Here is a 21,906-nt window from a genome sequence, read left to right as displayed (position 1 = left end):
GTTGGGACAACTGCTGCTGTGGGCGTATAATGAGGTGAGGGAATGGGAGGTACCCCCTCCCTACTTTGTCACAGGCTTCTGTCTCCCTGATTCTTAAAAAGGATAAGGACCCGGAGCAGTGTGGGTCACACCACCCGATATCATTGTTGAATGTCGATGTCAAGCTATTGGCGAAGATGCATGCATCGTAGATTGAGGACTGCGCGCCTGGGTTGATTGGGGAATATCAGACGTGTTTTGTGAAAGGAGGGTAGTTATTGTGAAATGTCCGCAGTGTATATGATGCCTTCGGTGGAGGGAGGGGGCAGGAGGTTGAGATGGTGGGGTGATGGAACCAGAGAACACTTTTGATCGGGTGGAGTGGGCTTATTTGTTTGAGGTGTCGAGGTTTGTGGATTGTGTCCGGTTGCTCTGTAAGGCACCGGTGGGAAATATGCGGACGATCCGAGTAAGCTTAAGGTACTTTGGGGTAGACGGTGGGAAGAGACAGGGGTGCCCATTCTCCCTGTTGCTTTTTGCCTTGGCGATGGAGGCACTGGCAATGTCGCTTAGGGCGTTGAGGGATTGAGTGGGTGGGGGTGGGGGGGGGGGGCAGGTGGGGATTGGAAGTTGTGCATAGGGTTTCACTGTACACAGATGATCTGTTATATACTTCGGACCCGTTGGATTGTATTGGGGGGGATTATGGGGATACTGGGGAATTTGGCTGATTTTCGGGATATAAATTGAATATGAGAAAGATCAATGCTAGGGGGCAGGAAAGGAGATTAAGGGAGTTGGCGTTCAGGGTGGTGGGGACGAGCTTTAGATACCTTGGTATCCAGGTGGCGCGGAGCTGGGTCCAGCTGCGTAGATTGAACTTGGCCCAATTGGTAGAGGGGATTAAGGTGGATTTTAGGAAGTGGGGTGTTTGCCCGTTGTCTGGGCGGGTGCAGACAGTACAAATGACAATGCTGCCTCGGTTTCTGTTCGTCTTTCAGAACCTCCCTATCTTTGCCCCTGAGTCATTTTTGAGTACAGTCAATGGGTTGATCTCGGTGTTTGTGCGGGCAGGGAAGGCCCCGCGGTGGGCTTTTCTGGAGCTGGGGGGGGGGTGGGGGGGGGAGAGAGGGGGGCTGGCATTGCTCAATTTGATAAGTTATTATTGGGCTTCAAACATTATGCTGGTGAGGAAATGGGTTGTGGAGGAGAGCGCGGTGAGGGGATGGCTGGAGGTAGTATTGTGTAGGGTAACAAGCTTGAGGGCATTGTTGTTGGTGCCACTGCCATTCTCGTCAACCAGGTATTCCGTTAGTCCAGTGATGGTGTTGGCTTTGAGGGTGTGGGGGCAGTGTAGGCAGCACTGGGGTTGGAGAGTACGTCGTTGTCGGTGCCTATTTGCACTAACCATAGGTTTCTGCTGGCGAGACTCGATATGAGATTCTAGAGGTGTTGGCAAGTGAGCACTTCAGAGGCTTGTTTGTAGGGGGAAAATTTGCAGGGCTGGAGGAGTTGGAGGAATTGTTTGAGTTGCCTAAGGGAAATTGGATGAGGTACCGACAAGTTCGGGATTTTGTGAGGAGAGAGATGCCGTCTTTCTCAGGGTTGCTGCCTCTGGTCCTGCAAGGGCAGCATGGTAGCACAGTGGTTAGCACTGTGGCTTCACAACGCCAGGGTCCCAGGTTTGATTCCCCGCTGGGTCACTGTCTGTGTGGAGTCTGCACATTCTCCCCGTGCCTGCGTGGCCTTCCTCCGGGTGCTCCCACAGTCCAAAGATGTGCAGGTTAGGTTGGTTGGACATGCTAAATTGCCCTTAGTGTCCAAATAGGTTAGGACGGGTTATTGGGTTATAAGGATAGGGTGGAGGTGAGGGCTTAAGAGGGTTGGTGCGTACTCAATGGGCCGAATGGCCTCCTTCTGCACTGTATGCAAGATAAGCTTCTGTCGGAGGACGAAGTAGGGGAGGGGAAAGTGTTGGATATTTATAAGGAATTGATGGCGAGAGGGGGCATCCTGGTTGAGGATGTTAAGCGCAAATGGGAGGAGGAGTTGGGAGAGGAGGTGGGGGCTGGGACATGTAGTGAGGCCTTGCGGTGTGAATGCGCCCTTGTCGTGTGCGAGGTTAAGCCTCATCAAGTTTAAAATGGTGCACAGGGCCCGCATGACCGTGGCGAGGATGAGCGGGTTTTTGAGGGGGTGGATAATTGGTGTGGGCAGTGCGCGGGGGGGGGGGCCTGCGAATCCTGTCCACATGTTTTGGACGTGTCGAAGATTGAGAGGGTTCTGGCAGGGGTTCTTGGATGTTATGTCCAAGGTTCTGGGGTGAGGGTGTCCTCAAATCCAGAGGTGAAGATATTTAGTAATGGCGGAAGACCTGGTAGTGCAGCTGGGGAGAAAGGCCGGTGCATTGGCCTTTGCCTCACTGATAGCCCGGAGACGGATTTTGTTAAGTTGGAGGAACCCGCAGCTGCCAAAGGTGTGGGTGAGCAACCAGGTAGAATTCCTGTGGATGGAGAAGATGAAGTTTGCTCTGCTGAGTCTGTAGAAAAGTTCACTTGGAGATGGAAACCGTTCATCGATTTCTTCAAGGAGGATTGAGGGGTCAGCGAGGGGGGGACTTGTGGGAGAAGTAAGGGGGTTAGAAATGGGAAGGTGGTGGAGGGGTGGTGGAGGGGGCTGGAGGGTTGTGGGTGTTTGTCGGGGTGCTGTGATGTTCTTCTAATGCTCTTTGGTTGTTCTTTTGATATTTCGTGTATTTATATTTTGTTGAAAAGCCTAGAACAAAAATATTTTTTTTTTTTAAAAGGAGGGCTTAATGAGACAGTAAGGATAAGCTGAATGCCATGAAAAAGCAACTAGAAATTACAAACAAGCCCAGTGAAGAATTAAATCAGGAGAATAAGAGCTTGAAGAAGGAAACTTGGCAATGTGAAATTAACTGGAGGTAACCCTAACCCTCACCCTAACCCACTGCAACAATAAAACCCCATATTAAGCACATAATGTGACATTGTGTCACAATGTGAAACTTCAGTAGTGGATCAAGTTAGATCCCTGGAATTGCTGACTCTGTAACCTGTCATACCCAGTAGACATGGAGGAATGGATCATTTGTAAACATACTGATCAGATGAGGAGTTGAAAGATGCTTCAGCAGTCAGTGTTGCCATCAAGAAATATTTTCAAATCTGTAAGCACCAAAGTACCTGATTGACCTGTTATATACATAACTGATATCTCAGTGGAAGCAAGTAGTGATGAATTGCCTGTGCCAGAAGAGGGACCCGTTTTTGCAGTTCCTGTTAATGTCGATCTTGTGGAAGCATCTTAAACTACAGAATTACAACACTCTACAAGATACAGAAAAACCCTTAAAGACTTGATTTATAATTATTCAACTCGTGTGTATAATCTTTAGTTAGATTTCAAGACTGAGTAACTTAGTTATTGAAGATAATATAAAGGAGTTAAAAGGGGAGGGATGTGATGATTGTCCCTTTAGGGCAATGCAGCAGAAGTGGGTCATCTATCTTGAGGGACCAATTGGGGCCAAGTGTGGGCCAGAGGGTGGAATCCTCTCTTGGGCAGAAGACATCTAGAAGACATGTAGGGACTGGGGCTGCCGGTGGGCTGCTCTAGGGCAATCAGGGGGCAGCTGGTCTCTACAGGTTTTCTTGTTAATAAGTAAGTTTTGTGTTTCTAAAGAAGTCTGTAACGTGCATTGTTATACCATGGCATAGCAGAGTGTTAACATTGTTATGGGAGCGGCGGTTTCAGAATGCCAAAATGTCTCATGGAGTTCAACCAACCCCTCCCTTTTATGTATTGTTGCTTTTGAAGCACACAGCTTGGTCTCCAGGTGTGGTATGACAATTATGGACACGTGGGTTTTTAAACACAAAACAATGTTTATTCCATGAATTCAACTTAACCTTCTTAAATAAACATTGGATCCCTTAACACCCCTTACTTAAAATAATACAACACAAAATAATCCCTCAAAATGTTCCTTCAAACCTCCAAAAGACTTAACACCTTTAAACAGAAACACATAAGGTTAAAGACATTACTATTATGAGTTTAAATCACCCAATTGATTCAGAGATAATCTTTTCTAGCAGAGATCACCGCAGATCCAGCTCACTGCAAACACAGACACCCAAGCTCTTTTCCTCAAAACTTAAACTAAACACTGCAAAATGGCTAAGCTAAAAACCCAGCTCCACCCACACTCTGACATCACTTCAGTGATATTAGCTGCCCTATTTCTTAAAGGTACATTGCTTAAACATGCATTTCGTAAAGGTACTCTCACATGACAACATAGGGATGTTTTAAAAGATTTCTTGGAGAAGAGAATAAGCAGGAAGTGTGGAGGACTATGAATTTACTTTCTAAACAGAAAGTACATCTTGAGTAAATTTTTTAAAAATCCATGAGAAGTTTGTGGAAGCTGAAGGCTTCTCTGGATTTTCTCATTACTTTTTCTCAGCCCTCACTCCTTGTCTCACTGCTTGAGTCACTTCAACTTCATAACTGATGTAAATGTTGTCTGGCTGAGTGCAGGAAATGAGCGCATACTTCATAGCCATTCAAAAACCTTCCTAACAATTGCTTGTCTTTTTTTCTGAGTCAAACAGATGGGTCAGATTTTTTTCTTTCTTTCATTGGTTTTGAGCGTTGTTTTTGCCCTTCCCTAATTGCCTTGAACTGAATGGCTTGCACAGCCATTTCAGAGGGCAGTTAAGAGTCGAGGACATTGGTGTGAGAATGGAGTCACACGTAGGCCAGACCAGGCAGAAATGGCAGCTTTCCTTCCATAAAGGACACAAGTGAACCGTGGAGTTTTACAACAACTGATGTTGGTTTAATGGTCATAATTACTGATACTGGCTTTTCAATTCCAGATTTCTTTACGAATACAAATTCCACCAGCTGCTGTGGTGGGATGTGAACCCATGTTCTAAGAGAATTCAACATGGGGCCTCTGGATTACAAGTCCAGTGACATTACTACTACACCACCGACTACCCTAAACTTAGTTTGAGGGAGAGTGATGAGGAAGAGTCTACTTTTCATCATTGCCCATGACCCTGCCAATCATCAGTTTCCAGATAGGCACTCCAGGAGAGTTACACAGTGAAATAGAGGAAGGTGCATAAGAGTTGGATAGAGCACAATTGAAGAAGAGCAGATGACAGCACAGCAAAGAATCAAGCTGTTTGGAAGGTTGGTTCATGACTTTTCGCTGTCAAAAAGAAGAGATGTGGATCTCAGTGCCATTTTTCATGGAAGGAATACTTTCTAAGGATGAGATTGTGAGAGGAATTGCCCTGTTTTCCCAGATGTTTTCAGTACATGGTGGCTAATGTTGTGGATTCCAGTACTCCCATGTGGGGTTCTAAAGCAAGGTCTTGAAATTCTGCAGCCCACGGCATCAAAACCGCCATGGAGTCAGCTGCGGAGGACACTGCATTATCTTCAGCTGAGTCCCATGGCAAAATCTGTGACATTAGTTTTGAATCTCTCAGGACTACTCATACTGTAGCTATGAAGGCTTTGGGTTGAATTATTTCTTCCACCTTGGAGGGCTAGAAAATTGGATAGAGAGGGGCTTCAGTCTGCTCGCTCTTTCACTCCTTTCCCTTATTGAGTCTGATTAACTGGTCATTTGTCCCAGTACCACCTGTACGATATTTCTGTATGCAAATCAACTGCATCGATTACTGACAAAAGAACAGTCGCAATATTTAAAAATAGTTAACCCTGCAGTGATTTGCAATTTCCTGACGATGTGAAAAATATAAATGCAAAGTTTTTTTTTTAGTTTGGTCAAAGGCGTATATCTTCCTTTTGAAGATATTTTGACTTATGTTGCTCATAATTATCATTGGCGCCGATATTATTCAGCATTGTTGCACCAGCACTTTGTAAATAGTGCTGAGAATACAGTATCACTATACTGTACTGTTACAGCTTGTATTTTTCAATCCTGACTATTGCATTCTACATATAACATTTCTATTTTCCATACAACACAGAAACCACCATAAAATAATTTCATTTCAAAAAAGCATTGTTCAGATTATCTTCAATTAAAATGAAGAATACCAATACCAAGAATGGCTTCATCATAATGCTCACAGCTGTGATTCATGCTGAAATTAAAGTTACAATTTCCTGCCAAAAAACAAAATGTTGCATCTACCGCAACATGTGCAGCCCAAAAGAATGCTCCTTAATAGCCTACACACCATTGACATTTGACCAGTGTCTGCACTGCATTTGGTACTTATTCCCATCATTGCAGTTCTGTACAATCATTGTCTCCACAAAGCAATACCAATCACCCTGACTTATATTTATACTTTATACTTATGTGTATATTTAGCCAGTAAGACTAAATACTTTGGTACCATTAATTAATCAATGTGTACAGGTGGTAATTTTATGACTACATGTCTGCTCAGAAAATTTAGGCCATGTAGCTAATAATGCAAGTCACTGCCCTTTCATTTAGCAACTTGTCCAGCCCAAAATGTCTATTCCAGCTGTTTGTAAAATACTGTAGCTGCTCAGGTGGGAGGCTAACAGTACCCAGTGTAAATATAAATTAAACTTGTTATTCATTTTGACTAGTTCAACATGTTCTGCAGAGCATATTTTATCTCGTTTCCATGGTTAAGTAGGTCCCCTCTATAATAATTTATGTCATAACATAAAAATATTTTTAGATGAATGTTTTATTCATTGGGCGCAAGGTTTCTCTATTACAGAAGCAAAACAGAACTAGGAAAGGCCCTGGTGTATCAGAATGTGTTGTAGCAAAAAGGTATATTGTAGGGTATATAAGGTTTCCATGTTTCCCCTTCAAGTTATTGCTCATGTTTGGCTGGTGCAAAAAATTTAAAGGAGTGACACCATTCTTTGGTGTATTACATTAACTGAATTTGTCAAGAGTTTGAGTCCTCCAAATGTAATTGAAGTGAGGTCAGTGGGCACTTCGCACAAAAGAGCTCTGTGCAGGTCATCTGAAATGATTTCTTGAGGCAATGTGGACCCTCCTAAAGTGAACTTTAACCTTAGAATGAACTGTGTAGGGAGTGAGTTTATTTATGGATTATCTGGCTGACAAAGCACCACATTTAGACAGCATTCTGGAGAAGCAAGCTGACAAAAACCTCAAATCACTCATCCAGTTGAAGCTGCATCAGTCTTTTTCAGTGTAAATTAGTCTAATATTTTCAACCTGCTCCTGCGATTTTAAAACGCCCCAAGCAAACACATCTACTTGAGGGAAATTATTTGAGAAATTTTAAGACTGCTTTGTTAATCTGAAAGTTGGTAGTTGACATGTAGCAAATAAATTAAATTTGTGAGCAGATTTTATTTGCAGTCGGAAATAATCTAACAACAAATTACTACTGATTTTGAATAGGTTTTAATTATATGAATAAATTGGTCTATCTGAAATGTCCTCACTCTTTCCATATCTGGAAGGAATGCTGTGGATCTCTCTTGCAATCCTAAACGGCTAAGATAAAAGCTGATCAGCTCCACATTCTTAAGTTCATTGGCCCCACCCCTCCCTTCCAGCTGCACACTTCTCCATCAATCTCTCTATATCTCTTTCAACCCGTCAACATTTCCTTATTGTGCTAGTACAAACATTATTGTTGCTGCTCTGAGCTTCCTATTTGGTTGCTGCTAAGTTTAATCAATGGCATCTTAATGTTGCCTCATTCTGCTGTAACGCAAATGTGTTGAAATCCAGACTGTTTGCACGATTTCCTATTCAAAGCCATGCTTTCGCAGGACCTGAAAACACGATTCTCCCAAAAGGGAGCAAAGTCCCCTGGTGAGTGCGTTTAGCCGTGTGTTTCCCAGCGCTCGCAGTGCCGAGAAACTCATGGCTATTCAACGCGACTCGGGGGCCTGAACGGGGAATGCGCAGCCGAGGCTGCACACAGCCCCGTTTTGTACAGTGGGGAGCTCTGTTTACCGGAACTCCCCATTGTAGCGAGAGATCGAGATGCCATTTTTAAATGGCTTTCCAATCTCCAACGCCCCTGAAACAATCCCTGACGCCCAATATGGGACTATCCCCACCCCGCCCCCGCACTCATGCCGGCAACAGCAACCAGATCGCACATGTGCAAAAAATGCCAGCTTGGCACCACCCATGCCAGCAGGCAGGGCCACCTGGGCACCTTGGTAGTGCCAGGGTGGCACTGCCAAGGTACCCAGGCATCACCGGCAGTGCCAAAGCACCACCCTGCTGAAAGGGCATGCAGCTGGGGGCATCCGATCCCCTGGGGAACCTCAACGAGTGCTATTCCACCTGTGCTGAATGGCACTCGCCCAAGGTCTCTGAGGTGAAGGGGTTGAATCCCAAAGTCTCGGGAATATGCACATTAGAGTGAGGCTTGCTGCCCCATTCTAATATGCAGATTTGTCAAAAAGTGATCCTGCAAGTCATTTGCACATCAAACCTGCTCTTCCATATCCCCAAATGTTATCATACCTAAGCATTACAAAGAAACCAGCATAACAGCAGAAAAACTGAAAGCTCTTCTCATTTTTACATTTGAACATGAGATGTGGGCTCCACTGGGAGGGCCAGCATTTATTACTCAGCCCTAATTGCCCATGAGAAGGTGATGCTGAGCAGCCTTCTTGAATCGGTGTCCATGCGGTGCAGGTACTTCTACAATGCTGTTAGATTGGAGCAATTATCTCGTTATACTACACACTCGTGCTGCGAGCTGAAAATTCCCATGCGGGCTGTGCATTAGTCAGCCCCTTCAAGTCATTACATACATAGGTACATAGAAGATAGGAGCAGGAGGAGGCCTTTTGGTCCTTCGAGCCTGCTCTGCCATTCATCGTGATCATGGCTGATCATCCAACTCAATAGCCTAATCCTGCTTTCCCCCATAACATTTGCTCCCATTCGCTCCAAGTGCTATATCCAGCCGCCCCTTGAATATATTCAATGTTTTAGCATCAACTACTTCCTGTGGTAATGAATTCCGCAGGCTCACCGCTCTTAGGGTGAAGAAATGTCTCCTCATCTCTGTCTGAAATAGTTTACCCTGAATCCTCAGACTGTGAACCCTGGTTCTGGACACACCCACATTGGGAACACCTTCCCTGCATCTAGTCCTGTTAGAATTTAATCAGTCTCTAGGAGATCCCTCCTCATTGTTCTGAACTCCAACAAGAACAATCCTAACCTATTCAATCTCTCCTAATATGACATTCCCGCTATCCCTGGAATCAGTCTGGTAAACTTTCGCTGCACTCCCTCGAGAGGAAGAACATCCTACCTCAGAAAAGGAGACCAAAACTGCACACAATATTCTAGGTGTAGCCTCACCAAGGCCCTGTATAATTGCAACAACATACCCCTGCTCCTGTACTCGAAGCCTCTCGCAATGAAGGCCAACAAATCATTAACCTTCTTTACCGCCTGCTGCACCTGCATGCTTACCTTCAGCGGCTAGTGCATTAGGCCATCCAGGTCCTGTTGCACACTCCCCTCTCCAAATTTACAACCGTTCGGCTGGTGTCTGCCTTCCTATTTTTGCTTCCAAAGTGAATAATTATCCAAATTACTCTGCATCTGCCATTACTTTTCCCACTCGCCCAACCTGTTCAGATCATGCTGTAGGATCTCTGCATCCTTGTCACAGTTCACCCGCCCACCCAACCTGTTATCATCTGCAAACTTTGAGATGTTACATTTTGTTTCCTCATCCAAATCATTAATGTACTGCCTGCCAATTTGAAAAGGGCCCATTAATTCCTATTCTTTGTTTCCTCTCTGAAAACCAGTTTTCTATCCACCTCAGTACATTTCCCCCAATCTCTTATGCAGGACTTTGTCAAACGCTTCTAAAAGTCCAAATATACCACATCGACCACATTGCTCATGTTTGTCTGATGCAAAAACAATTTAAAGGAGCAACACACTTAAACAAATTGTCCACACGCCAACAAAATTAGAGAGTACATTGCTCGGGAGTTCCAAGAAGTTGACTGACTGCTGCTGATTAATATACCTCCCAAGTTAAAGTGGGGTGTGACTTGGAGAGGAATTTGCAGATGGTGCGATGCCCATGCACCTACTGCCCTTATTCTTCTAGGTGATAGAAGTCACAGGTTTGGGAACTAATTTTAAAGGAACCTTCATGAGTTGCTGTGGTGCATCCTGCAGATAATACCCACCCCAGCCCTGGTGCGGCAGCAATTGAAAGAATGAATGTTTAAGGAGATGGATAGGGTGCCAATCTAGTTGGATATTTCCTCCTGGATGATGTTGAGCTTCTTAAATGCTGTTGGAGATATACTTCTCCAGAGAAGTGGAATGTATTCTATCAGTCATGGCTTACACTTTGTAAATGGTGGAAATGCTTTTGGGAATCAAGAGATGAGATATTCATTGCAGAAAACCCAGCCACTGACCTGCAACCACAGCATTTATGTGGCTCCTCATACATTTCTGGGCAGGATGCTCATAGTGAAGGATTTGGTGATGGGAATGTTGTTAAATGTCAGAGGGATGTAGTTACATAGGAATAGGAGTAGGCCATTTAGCACCTTGAGTCCTAACTCCTATATGCCTGCTTTTGCCCCTTAATAAGTTTAGCTAACAAAAATATATGAATCTTAGACTTAAAATTAACAATTCATCCAGTGCTAAACACTGGGCAGAACCTTGTGGTGATATAGGTCTCAGCTGCCAACTGGTGAGACCTCCATGTTGCCTCTTTTCGAGAAGGAACACCTTCCCCAGGGATAGACGTACAACCTGCCGAGAACTGCCAACCAATCAGAGGCTGGAAAGTCTTCTGTACTCAATGCGCCACTGAGGAGATGATGGTTATTGCCAGTACTACATCAATCCAAGTCCTCAGCTCAACAAGGCCACAGGGAAGTGATGGCAGGAAGGGGGTCACCGAGTGGGGGAAGGGGGCGAAGTGAAAGGCAGGAGAGTGACTCAGTGCCCCCAGCCCCATCAAGAGGTAAGATCCCTCGATCAGTCACATAGTGCTTTTAATGAGGGACCTGCCTCTGAGCCCGCAGGCAAACAAGTTAAGGTTTGCTTGTTGTGCTTCACAACACCACTTCGCCCACCACTAAATTAACACCAGAGGTGGTGGGATGAGGCACTTAAGTGGGCATTAGATGTCCATAAGGGGCCTCAATTGACAGCGGGGTTGACAGGCTGTCCAGAAGCCTTCCCGTTACGGACTTAATCAGGATGGAGGCAGGGAGGTGACAAGGTTCCCACCTGCCACCTTCCCACCTGATTAAATGAACCCCCCCCCCCCTCCCTTCTCCACCAGAAAACCCGGCATGGAGGAGAACAGAAGATACTGCATAACCATCTGTGAAGAGAGGTCCAAAGTTCGCCGATAATTTGTTTTTTAAGAAGTGTTTCCTAATTTAACTCCTGAAAGTCTGGCTGTAATCTTTTAGGTTATGCAGCTCAAACATCCCATCCAGCATAAATAGTTTCTATCTACCTTATCTGTTCTCATCACCTCTAGATTTGAACACCTCTGCCACCTCGAAGGACAAGGACAGCAGGCGAGTTTCAAATTCCCCCCTGAGTCGCACATGAGCCTGAATTGGAAGAATATTGCTGTTCCTTCATCAGCGCTGATTTGGAACTATCTTCACTGTTGCTGGGTCATAATTCTGTGACTCCATCCTGAAAAGCACAATGGATGTATTTAAACAAGATGCACTGCAGCAGTTCAAGAAGCCGGCTTACCGCTGCCTTCTCAAAGGCAATTAGGGATGGGCAACAAATGCTGGCTTTGTCAGCAACGTTCACATCCCATGAATGAATTTTTTTAAAAGTGGAATTCACTTCCCAGGTCGGTGGTCGAGGTAGAAAATATGTCAATATTTAAAATTAGATTGGACAGGTGGAAAAGCTAGAAACCTGAAACGAAATGGTTTAAACCATAGAACTAACACTTGGAGGGAAAAGCACTGGTATGGATTGGTCAGACATCGCAACTTATAATGGGAAAAAAAGAAAGTGCATATGGTTGCAAGAATTTTTATTACAAAGATAGATATTTTAAATGTGGCAACGCTTCCCATTATAAATCCTTAATTTATCTTTACACTTTGAGCATGTACAGTTTGCAGAATTTCCGATATGCAGACTTTGCACTAACAGGAGTTGAAGGGTGTGTTCCCTAAAACTGGGAGTTCTTTTGCCTTTTCCAAAAGACATTGAAAATTTAATCTCTGGTTTCTTTTGACACAAACCATGACAATTATTAAGAAATGCTGTTTTCGGTTATGAAGTGCTCGGACAATCTCTGTCTGTGATAGCGTTCATAAATCGTAGCCTCCTGCTTTCTTCGTTAATAGTTATAAAAGAAAACAGAGATTGTTTATTGAGAATGGATTCCTGTGAAACATTCCTGTAAATAGTCTCTCAAAACATTCTTGTGTTTTATGTAATTTTTTAATGGTCTTGGAAACTGCATTTATTACCAGGAAAAATAGTTAATATGGTAATCTCTGGTTGTTTACAGAAATGTATACTTATATAAACTGGCAAATTTAGTAATGAAGCATGGAAGCATGATTGTTTCATTCCAACACTCCTGGTATTGACTGGGTATGCATATTAAGAAACTGTTTAACTATTTTCTGCCCATTCATTTTAAGATTTATGCTTAAATAAATGTAGGCAGGAGCATAAAATCTGGATGGTGGCGGAATTAGCCAATGTTATCTGAGGGCACAAAGGAAGCTGTAGCTGAATTGGAGGAGGAGGAGGCTAATGGACAGGAGGACAGTCGGTGTTGTTTTGGTCAATTGAGGCCTGACACTTTAAAAAAGGCACATGGTAAATGTGTTCCACTCTTCTCAATTCCCTTTCCCAACTGAGCCGCTGTAAGCTGTTCCCAATATTCTGAATCCCAGTAACCACCACCTCCACACACGCATCCCACCCCCTCAATACTGCTGGACTCTGAAAGTCTGACACTCTCTTATCCCAATCCTTCTGGAACTCCAGATCCCCTTCCCAGGTTTCAGCATCATCCCTATCCCAAAACAAATCCTGGGACCTCCCTGCAGTGCTGAGAAATCACTCAACTCCATTTTCAACGCTCCTTATTTCCAGAATTACTCTCCCATCTTCCCATTGCTTCCAAATCTCATAACCTGACCCACAGTAATCTTTCAAAATATTTCTTGATCCTATAACTTCACCGCAGCATTTTCTGACCTCAGGTTTCCCTATCAGTGCTCTCAAAATGTCTCCTAATACTAATAATGATGGTTTTGTAACGTTAATTAGCATAGCACATTTGTTGTGATAAAACCTCAAAACTCACCATAAACACAGCATTTCTGTTGCCATGTTTTTCTGTAAACTTTTAACATTGTAACGGTGTATGTAAACATTTGGAATTAAGTCATGTATATTAATATTTGCTGGTCAACAGTTGGCGCTGTGCAGCAATGTTCTGTGGTGAATTTTTGTAAGTGAACGAGTGGGATGGGTGTTGTGTAAATGTGCAAAACTTCTGAGGGTGCCAGGATGCAGGCTTCAACCCTCTGACATGTAGGATTTTACTGAGGTGAAGCAAGGAGTGAGCTGCCAATCTGCTGTGATGGGTTGTCATTTTAAATATGTTGATGAGGCTGCATAAAACATTTAACTTGCTCTGCAGTTTTAATTGTGGCTGGCTGAGTTTCCAAGAAACACACCAGCTGCAAAAAAGCCTGGACATCTTCGGGGAGAAGGCAAATACCTTAAAAACACCCGTCATGGGTTAGGAGGAGCAGGAATGCCTCTTGGCCCTGCAAGCTCCCCCAGCATTCAACTGCACCCCACAGGGGTAGAAGCCAAATTTGTCCAATCAGGCAGACCTCGAGGTGGGAAACCTGCCAGGGCCAGAAATTGCACGGTGTGGATCTCAAACTCTCCAGCATGCAGAGAATCCCAATCCTCTGAGATTGATTCCCCCCCACCCACCCCCCTGCCCTTACCACCCCCTCACTAGCCTCCAATCCCTGCTTCCAGTGTTTCCACAAATAAACATTTCCACCAAGATTTCTGATGACAATCAACCACCTCTTTCCACTACTTCATTTTCTGTTTCCAAATTTGGTTAAATGAATCCATTTCAGAGTTATTTTTAATTTAACACGATCTTAAATTTGTGGGCTGTATTTTACAGGGCGCCGTGGTCCCCATGCAGGCCTTGAACCCTGCCTCTCCCAACTGAAAACTAGCAAGCCTGTCCACGATCCTGAGAGCAGTACGCATCAATTTAATGCTCGGAGCAATGTTTTGTTTTTTTTTTAAATAATTTTTATTGAAATATTTTTGAAAAATATATATCAACAAAACAATACAATAATAACAATAATAATAATAAACACCCCCCTGCACCCGTAACAACGCATATAACAAACCCCTCCCACCCCAATAAACAACAGAATAAATTAACAGTAAGCAAATTAACTTAAACACTATCCCCCTAAACCCCCCCCCCCCCCCCCCCTCCCCGGCTTGCTGCTGCTGCTGACCTAGTACCTTATCGTTGAGCCAGAAAGTCGAGGAAAGGCTGCCACCTCCTAAAGAACCCTTGTATCGACCCCCTCTGGGCGAACTTGACCCTTTCCAACTTAATGAATCCCGCCATGTCATTAATCCAGGTCTCCACACTCGGAGGTCTCGCATCTTTCCACTGCAGCAAGATCCTCCGCCTGGCTACTAGGGACGCAAAGGCCAAGACATCGGCCTCTTTGGCCTCCTGCATTCCCGGCTCCACCCCAACCCCAAATATTGCGAGTCCCCAACCTGGCTTGACCCTGGATCCCACCACCCTCGACACCGTCCCCACCACCCCCTTCCAGAACTCCTCCAGTGCCGGGCATGCCCAGAACATATGGGCATGGTTCGCTGGAATCCCCGAACACCTGACGCACTTGTCTTTGCCCCCAAAGAACCTACTCATCCTAGATCCGGAAATGTGGGCCCAGTGCAGCACCTTGAACTGGATGAGAATAAGCCTCGCACATGAAGAGGAGGAGTTCACCCTCTCCAGGGTGTCAGCCCATGTCCCCTCCTCAATCTGCTCCCCCAGCTCCACCTCCTACTTAGCCTTCAGCTCCTCTACCGACACCTCCCCCACCTCCTGCGTTACCTGGTAGATGTCAGACACCTTCCCATCCCCGACCCACACCCCTGAAAGCACCCTATCCCTTACTCCCCGCGGGGGCAACAAAGGGAACCCCTCCACCTGTCGCCTAGCAAACGCCCCGACCTGAAGGTACCTGAACATATTCCCCTGGGGGAGCTCAAACTTCTCCTCCAGCTCAGAGCAATGTTAATTGCTTTAAGACAAGACCTCCACCCCTATCTCGGGAGGCAGCCCTGCCTTAGAGAGCTGCTAACCATTCAGATGACCAGCAACTCTGAAGTCCCAGCAATTCCAGGTATTGCTGAGACTACAGGTGAAGACGAGCCTGAACACCAATGCCTGGCTATCAAACCCTGGAAGGAGGGGGGGCAGTTTGGAGAGTTTGGTTTGAGAGGCTGGAGGGGAGAGCACAGGGGGAAGTATGACCTTTCAGAGGGGAATGTCACTGCTGAGCCCAGGGGACCTGCAACATAGGCCCGGCACGACCAGACTTCCTGCATAGTGTGAACCACCCCCTACCATGGGTAAAATACCGACTAGAGCAAGGTGAGACCCTTAAGTGGCTGTTAATAGAACATAGAACATACAGTGCAGAAGGAGGCCATTCGGCCCGTCGAGTTTGCACCGACCCACTTAAGCCCTCACTTCCACTCTATCCCCATAACCCCTCCTAACCTTTTTTGATCACTAAGGGCAATTTAGCATGGCCAATCCACCTAACTGGCACGTCTTTGGACTGCGGGAGGAAACCGGAGCACCCGGAGGAAACCCATGCATACACGGGGCGAACGTGCAGACTCCGCATAGACAATGACCCAGCGGGGAATCGAACCTGGGACCCTGGTGCTGTGAAGCCACAGTGCTATCCACTTGTGTTACCATGCTGCCCAAATGTGCCATTAAAGGGCTTCTTTCAAGGCTAGCAGGGATATCTGTGACTCTCCACCACCACTAAAGAATTTCGGACAGGTTGGCGGGCAGCTGGATGACCACCTTCTGGATATTTATTCCCCCCCCCCCGCCCCTCCACCTGTGCACCTTCAAACTCACCAGTGATGGTATTTATAATCCAGTCCTGTAAATTCTCTTTTCTCTATTCTACTTTACCTCCTTGACTTTTTTTGTTTCTCCTCTGCTCCCCCTTTTCCATTCTTCCTCTTTATTTGCTCCAACCATTATTTTCCTTTTCGTTATCCCTCTCCCTTCTTGCCTCTGGCCCTTACCAAGTCCAACTGTTGTTTCACTTTGCTATCTCTGGTTTTAACCCTCCACCTCCCTTCCTGTTGTTTTTTTTCTGCTTTTGGGACCTGGCAGTTGGGAAGGTGTTGCTAACAGATTGGTAGTCTGAAAAAAGCTTCCATCATCTTCAGTAGGTTAACTGTAGGTCTTTATTTACTAAAGTACAGTAAAGAGTACAAACCAGGAGCTGTCTCCACACTTGTGTCTAAACACATCTATGCTCAATGTCACACTGACCCTGGGTCTGAGTCATGTGCCTTCTTACATCAATGTGTAGGCGGTACTATACTCAGTCCCACATTAACTCGAGATGTGCCAAACCCTTGTACTACACCCCCTCATTTTTTTTGTCCAATGTATTTGGAGTTATACTAATTTACTTATTTTCTTACATTATCAGTCACATACTTTTACGTTATTGTTACTACCTTATCACCATCAATAGCTTATATTATTACTATATTATCACTATTATTACATGAGCACTACTTCGTCTCCCCTCTTCAAGTCCTTGAATTTAACGGTTCAGCGGTCTGGAGGCCTCATATCCCTTTCGTATATCGTTTGCAGTTCTTGTTAGCATTTCTGTCAGAGCAATGGTATGCTCTGACACTGCTGGTTCTTCCTCTTGATTTGGAGGTTGGTCTGGCATCAGGGTATGTTTCATTCTTTTCTTCCATTCCTTAGTGTTGAACCACTCTTGTACAGTCTAGCTGTTATGTTGATCGGTAGTTGTTGCTACTCTAACTGGTTTCTTGGAGGGTGGATGAGCAATGTGTTTGTCTCCTTGTCGCTTCTTTTGGTTTTTCCATCATTGTGTGGGTTGCCTCTGTGGCTTTGGAAGAGTGTTCCTTTGGTGAGAAGAAGGTTTAGTGGTACGCTCATCTCTGCACAGTGGTTCCATTGTTAGGGCCTGAGGTTGAGGCGTTTTGGACTGCTGATCAACTCTCTTTCCACTGGAGGCATTGTGGTTAACCCCTGGGTGATTGGCTGGTCTGACCATTGAGGGCTTTCTGGGACCTGTAATGAGCATTGGTAAACCTGCTCGACAAAGCGAGAAGACAGTTCAGAGCTGAAGTCCCAGTGTGGATACTCTTTATCGTTTGAGTGTAGTTCTGTTCGGTTAGTGACAGTGTTTGTTTTGACAATCATCTGTCGTCTTGAGGAGAACCCTGCTCGGGAGAGAGAAAGGCTGGTTACAGATGACATACATCAGCTCTAAGATCTGTTGGCTGTCATACCTCCGTATTTCCAGGATCATACAGTGACTGGAAGTCTGATTTCTCCAGATCTGAAAAGTGGTATATCCATTGTCCAAAGTCTTTTGGTTCCTTGTCTTATAGGACTGCCTAGCACATTCCAGTATCTAACATAAAATTTGTTGGATGGCCATTGACAGAAATGCCTGCATTCCAGAATGAGCAACCAAGATCTTTGACCTCATCGAAGAAGGCTGTTTCTTCTGGGTTTGCAGTCTCAACCTCATAGATCATCTTTGGGCCTTCCATGCGTTTCAGGTTTCCAGCCTTGCACAGTTTGCCGTTGTGTGCCCGATTGTGTTTGAAACATTGGGCTGCACTTGCAGGATATTAATCTTGTCTATTAGGGAACTTCGCTCCCAAACTCTGACTGGTTTGGGAATTGTTTTCCCTGACTTAGAGTTTCCCTCTACCTTTGTGGCCTGATAAGCTGGACTGAGGGCTGGCCTCTGTGCCATGCTTTATTCTTTCCCCTCATGGAATTCTGACTGTCTCACTATCTATTTACACATGTGAATTAAATGTTACAAGCTAACCGCTGCCTCCATGCTAAGAACTATACACATCTCTGCTCAAAACAACAATGACCCTGGGTGTGGGTCATGTGCCATTATGCATCGCTGTGTGGGTTATACTGTACTCAGTCCCACACTAACCCAACTGGTCCCATTTGGAATTGAGCTGGTGTATCAATGAGCGAAACCCTGGAGGTTTGACCATTTCGTCCAACTTGCTGCCTCTGGAATAAAACAGAAAATATTGGAAATACTCAGCAAGTTAGACGGCATCTGTGCAAAGAGAATCCGAGTAAATGAGCTGAATTTTTAATTAATGTTCGGCAACTCGAATTTTGAGCTAGTTCTGGGTCCCAACCCCACATGGCTTGTATTAGATATGTCCACCACGATTTTCAAAACTTCAGCTAATAAAAGGAAAGCAAGTAGGCTCACCATCCAATTAGGGCTGGCAGTTGGACGGGCTCACGACGCTGAAGAGCAAAAGAAGCTCTTCCAGCCCTTAGTGATCGGCAGCACGACCAGCCAGGGTGGGAGCTGCAGATATGAGGATGTAGACAGCAAGGGGCTAGGGAACATGATTTTATGTTTTAAAATACAGCAGTTGTTTAGCCATGATCATGCACCGATTCAATGAGTCAGTAACAACCGTTCTCAATGCCTTGAGCAATCAGGATCAAACTACCTGGTTTAAATTTCAAACAATGCTTGGCAGTTAACTGTCAGTCATCATCAATCGGTGCATTCCCAAGACAATGCCTCTACCAATCAAAGCTCATTTGTCAACCAATCAGCACTCATTTCTCATTCAGTATAAATTGTTGCTTTCCCCATTGAGCCATAGAGTTTTACAGCACAGAAAGAAGCCCTTTGGTCCATTGTGTCCGCACTGACCATCATTTTCCCATTTTCCAGCACTTGGTCCATAGCCTTGTATGCTATGGCATTTCAAATACTCATCTAAGTGCTTCCTAAATGTTGTGAGGTATTTTTGTGAAATGTCCTGATGGGTGCAAGACAAAAAGGTTCAACATGATTCTTTTTTCAGTAATACTAAATTGATTATCCATGCATGCCGGCAGGCAGCCAAGTCAATCCTGAGTCTGCATCTTTAAAACTGTTTTTTTAAAAACAATTTACAGTGCAGAAGGGGGCCATTCGGCCCTTCGAGTCTGCACCGGCCCTTGGAACAAGCACCCTACTTATGCCCACACCGCCACCCTATAAATTACTCAGGGTTGGATCATGGCAGGGTGTAGTGATTCAGAAGACACAAAGATAAAGGTTAAACCAAATTTATTTCAACCCAAAAGTAAAGCCGCACCCACGCCATACAACACAAGTGTCCCAGACCAGGACTAACAGGAACTCCCAGTCCCGGTCTGGGATGATATTTAAAAGGTTTGCTAACGCGTCCCAGCTGGATGGGCCTCCGTATGTTACCATGGGAACTTGTACTCCACGGGCCCCATGGGGAGATCAATGAGTGATCTCTCATAGTCCTTGTGAGGGTTATCACATCCTCTCCCTGCCCCATTTCCAGATCCTCCCTCTTGCCCAAGGCCTGCTTGGATGTTCCCAAGGGTGTCACGATGCCGTCACGGGGAGCTTCTCATTCTCCTGACATGATGGGCACTGATTCACCAAACTTTCAGATGGAATCAAGCCCAGGCCACCAGGCATAGTTCCTTGCAAACATCTTCATCTTGGAGACTCCTGGGTGAGCACTGTGGAGCTCCTTCAAGATGGGGCACTGGCTGCGGTGATGGACAACCACTCGGGCTCCCCACAGGATGATGCCACCTTCCATGCTGAATTCTTGGTGTTTAGACAGGAAGGGCTTCAGGTCTTCCGTAGGGTGTCCTTGAATTCCGCCGCTGAGGATCGCGTGCTGTAATTTTGCCAGTGTGGGGTCTTTCTGGGTCCATGTCTGGATTTGCCTGCAGACACAATCACGGTGTCCATTACATTTAAATTCATTACTTCCTCATCCTTTCTCAGTTGGTGGGGGGAGGTGGGGGCGCTGCTGTGCTTCCGCGTAACTGTGGGTGACTCAGGGTATCATCATTGGTTAAGTGCGTTCCTGGGCAGTGCTCGAAGGAGTACTCCTATGCCACCAACAGGAGTGCCCAGCGGTGAATCAGAGGCAATGGGTGGGATCGCCTTGTCCTTCTTAAAAAGGCCTAACAGGGATTCTCCGGGAATTTGGGGATTTCTCGGGGTACAAGCTCAACTTGGGGAAGAGCGAGCTGTTCGTTGTACACCCGGGGGACCAGGAGGGGGGGATTGGTAGGCTCCCACTAAAAAGGGCGGAGAGGAGCTTTAGGTACTTGGGGGTCCAGGTGGCCAGGAGCTGGGGGGCCTTGCATAAGCTTAACCTCACAAGGCTGGTGGAGCAAATGGAGGAGGAGTTTAAGAGATGGGACATGTTGCCGCTGTCTCTGGTGGGTAGGGTGCAATCAGTCAAGATGACGGTGCTCCCGAGATTTCTGTTCCTGTTCCAGTGCCTTCCCATCCTTATCCCGAAGGCCTTTTTCAGGCGGGTTAACAGGAGCATTACGGGGTTTGTGTGGGTGCACGGGACCCCGAGGGTGAGAAGGGTGTTCATGGAGTGGGGCAGGGATGGGGGGGGGCTGGAGCTGCCCAACCTCTATGGGTATTATTGGGCTGCCAACGCAGCGATGGTTTGTAAGTAGGTAATGGACGGGAAAGGGGCACCATGGAAGAGGATGGTGATGGCGTCCTGTGTGGGCATGAGCCTGGAGGCGCTGGTAACGGCGCCGCTGCTGCTCCCTCCAATGAGGTATACCACGAGCCCGGTGGTGGCGGCTACCCTCAAAATTTGGGGGCAATGGAGACGGCTCGGGGGTGGTGGGGGCCTCGATGGGTGCCCCTGATACGGGGGAACCACTGGTTTGTCCTGGGGAGAATTGATAGCGGGTTCCTGAGTTGGCACAGGGCAGGTGTTAGGAGGTTGAGGAACCTGTTTGTAGACGGGAAGTTTGCGAGCCTGGGTGAAGTTCGGGCTCCCCCTGGGGAACACCTTTAGGTACATGCAGGTAAGGGCGTTTGTCAGGCGGCAGGTGGCGGAGTTCCCTCTGTTGCCGCCTCGGGGGGTCCAGGACAGGGTGCTCTCGGGGGCGTGGGTTGGTCTCGGCAACGTACCAAGTGATGCTTGGAGAACGAGGCCTCGGTGGAGGAGCTGAAGGGTAAATGGGAGGAGGAGCTAGGTGAGGAGATTGAGGAGGGGACGTGGGAGGATGCCCTAGGAAGGGTGAACTCCTCCTCTTCTTGTGCGAGGCTTAGCCTCATACAGTGCTGCATAGGGCTCACATGACCGGGACAAGGATGAGCCGGTTCTTTGGGAGTGAGGACAGGTGTATTAGGTGCTCAGGGAGCCCAGCAAACATGCCTATATGTTCTGGGCATGCCCAGCGCTGGGGGAATTTTGGAAGGGCGTAGCAAGGACGGTGTCAATGGTGTAGGATCTAGGGTCAAACCAGGCTGGGGGCTCGCAATATTTGGGGTTGCAGAGGTGCCGGGAGTGCAGGAGGCGAAAGAGTCCGGCATTCTGGCCTTTGCGTCCCGAGTAGCCCGGCGGACGATTCTTCTTCAGTGGAAGGATGCGAGGCCCCCAAGCATGGAGGCCTGGATCAACGATCTGGCGGGGTTTATTAAATTGGAGAGGGTGAAATTTGCCCTAAGGGGATCAGTGCAGGGGTT

The 21,906-nt window shown here is 46.3% G+C and overlaps 1 protein-coding gene across 8 annotated transcripts in view; it reads left to right on the top strand.

Annotated features, from left to right (window-relative positions):
• Positions 1-21,906, top strand: part of erc1b (ELKS/RAB6-interacting/CAST family member 1b) — a 1,169,759-nt gene that overhangs the window by 977,802 nt on the left and 170,051 nt on the right. Inside the window, exon 19 of one of the 8 annotated variants that reach the window (XM_038780205.1) lies at positions 4,887-5,649. The exons of the other annotated variants lie outside the window; for them this stretch is intronic. Within the exon in view, the coding sequence (XP_038636133.1) occupies positions 4,887-4,946 (60 nt within the window). The 3' untranslated portion in view covers positions 4,947-5,649. Of the gene's footprint in view, positions 1-4,886; positions 5,650-21,906 lie in introns of those variants that run through there. 8 annotated transcript variants of the gene reach the window in all.

Source organism: Scyliorhinus canicula, chromosome 20, assembly GCF_902713615.1.
Source record: "Scyliorhinus canicula chromosome 20, sScyCan1.1, whole genome shotgun sequence".
In the NCBI taxonomy this organism is placed as follows: domain Eukaryota; kingdom Metazoa; phylum Chordata; class Chondrichthyes; order Carcharhiniformes; family Scyliorhinidae; genus Scyliorhinus; species Scyliorhinus canicula.
This window is presented reverse-complemented; position numbering and strand designations above follow the sequence as displayed.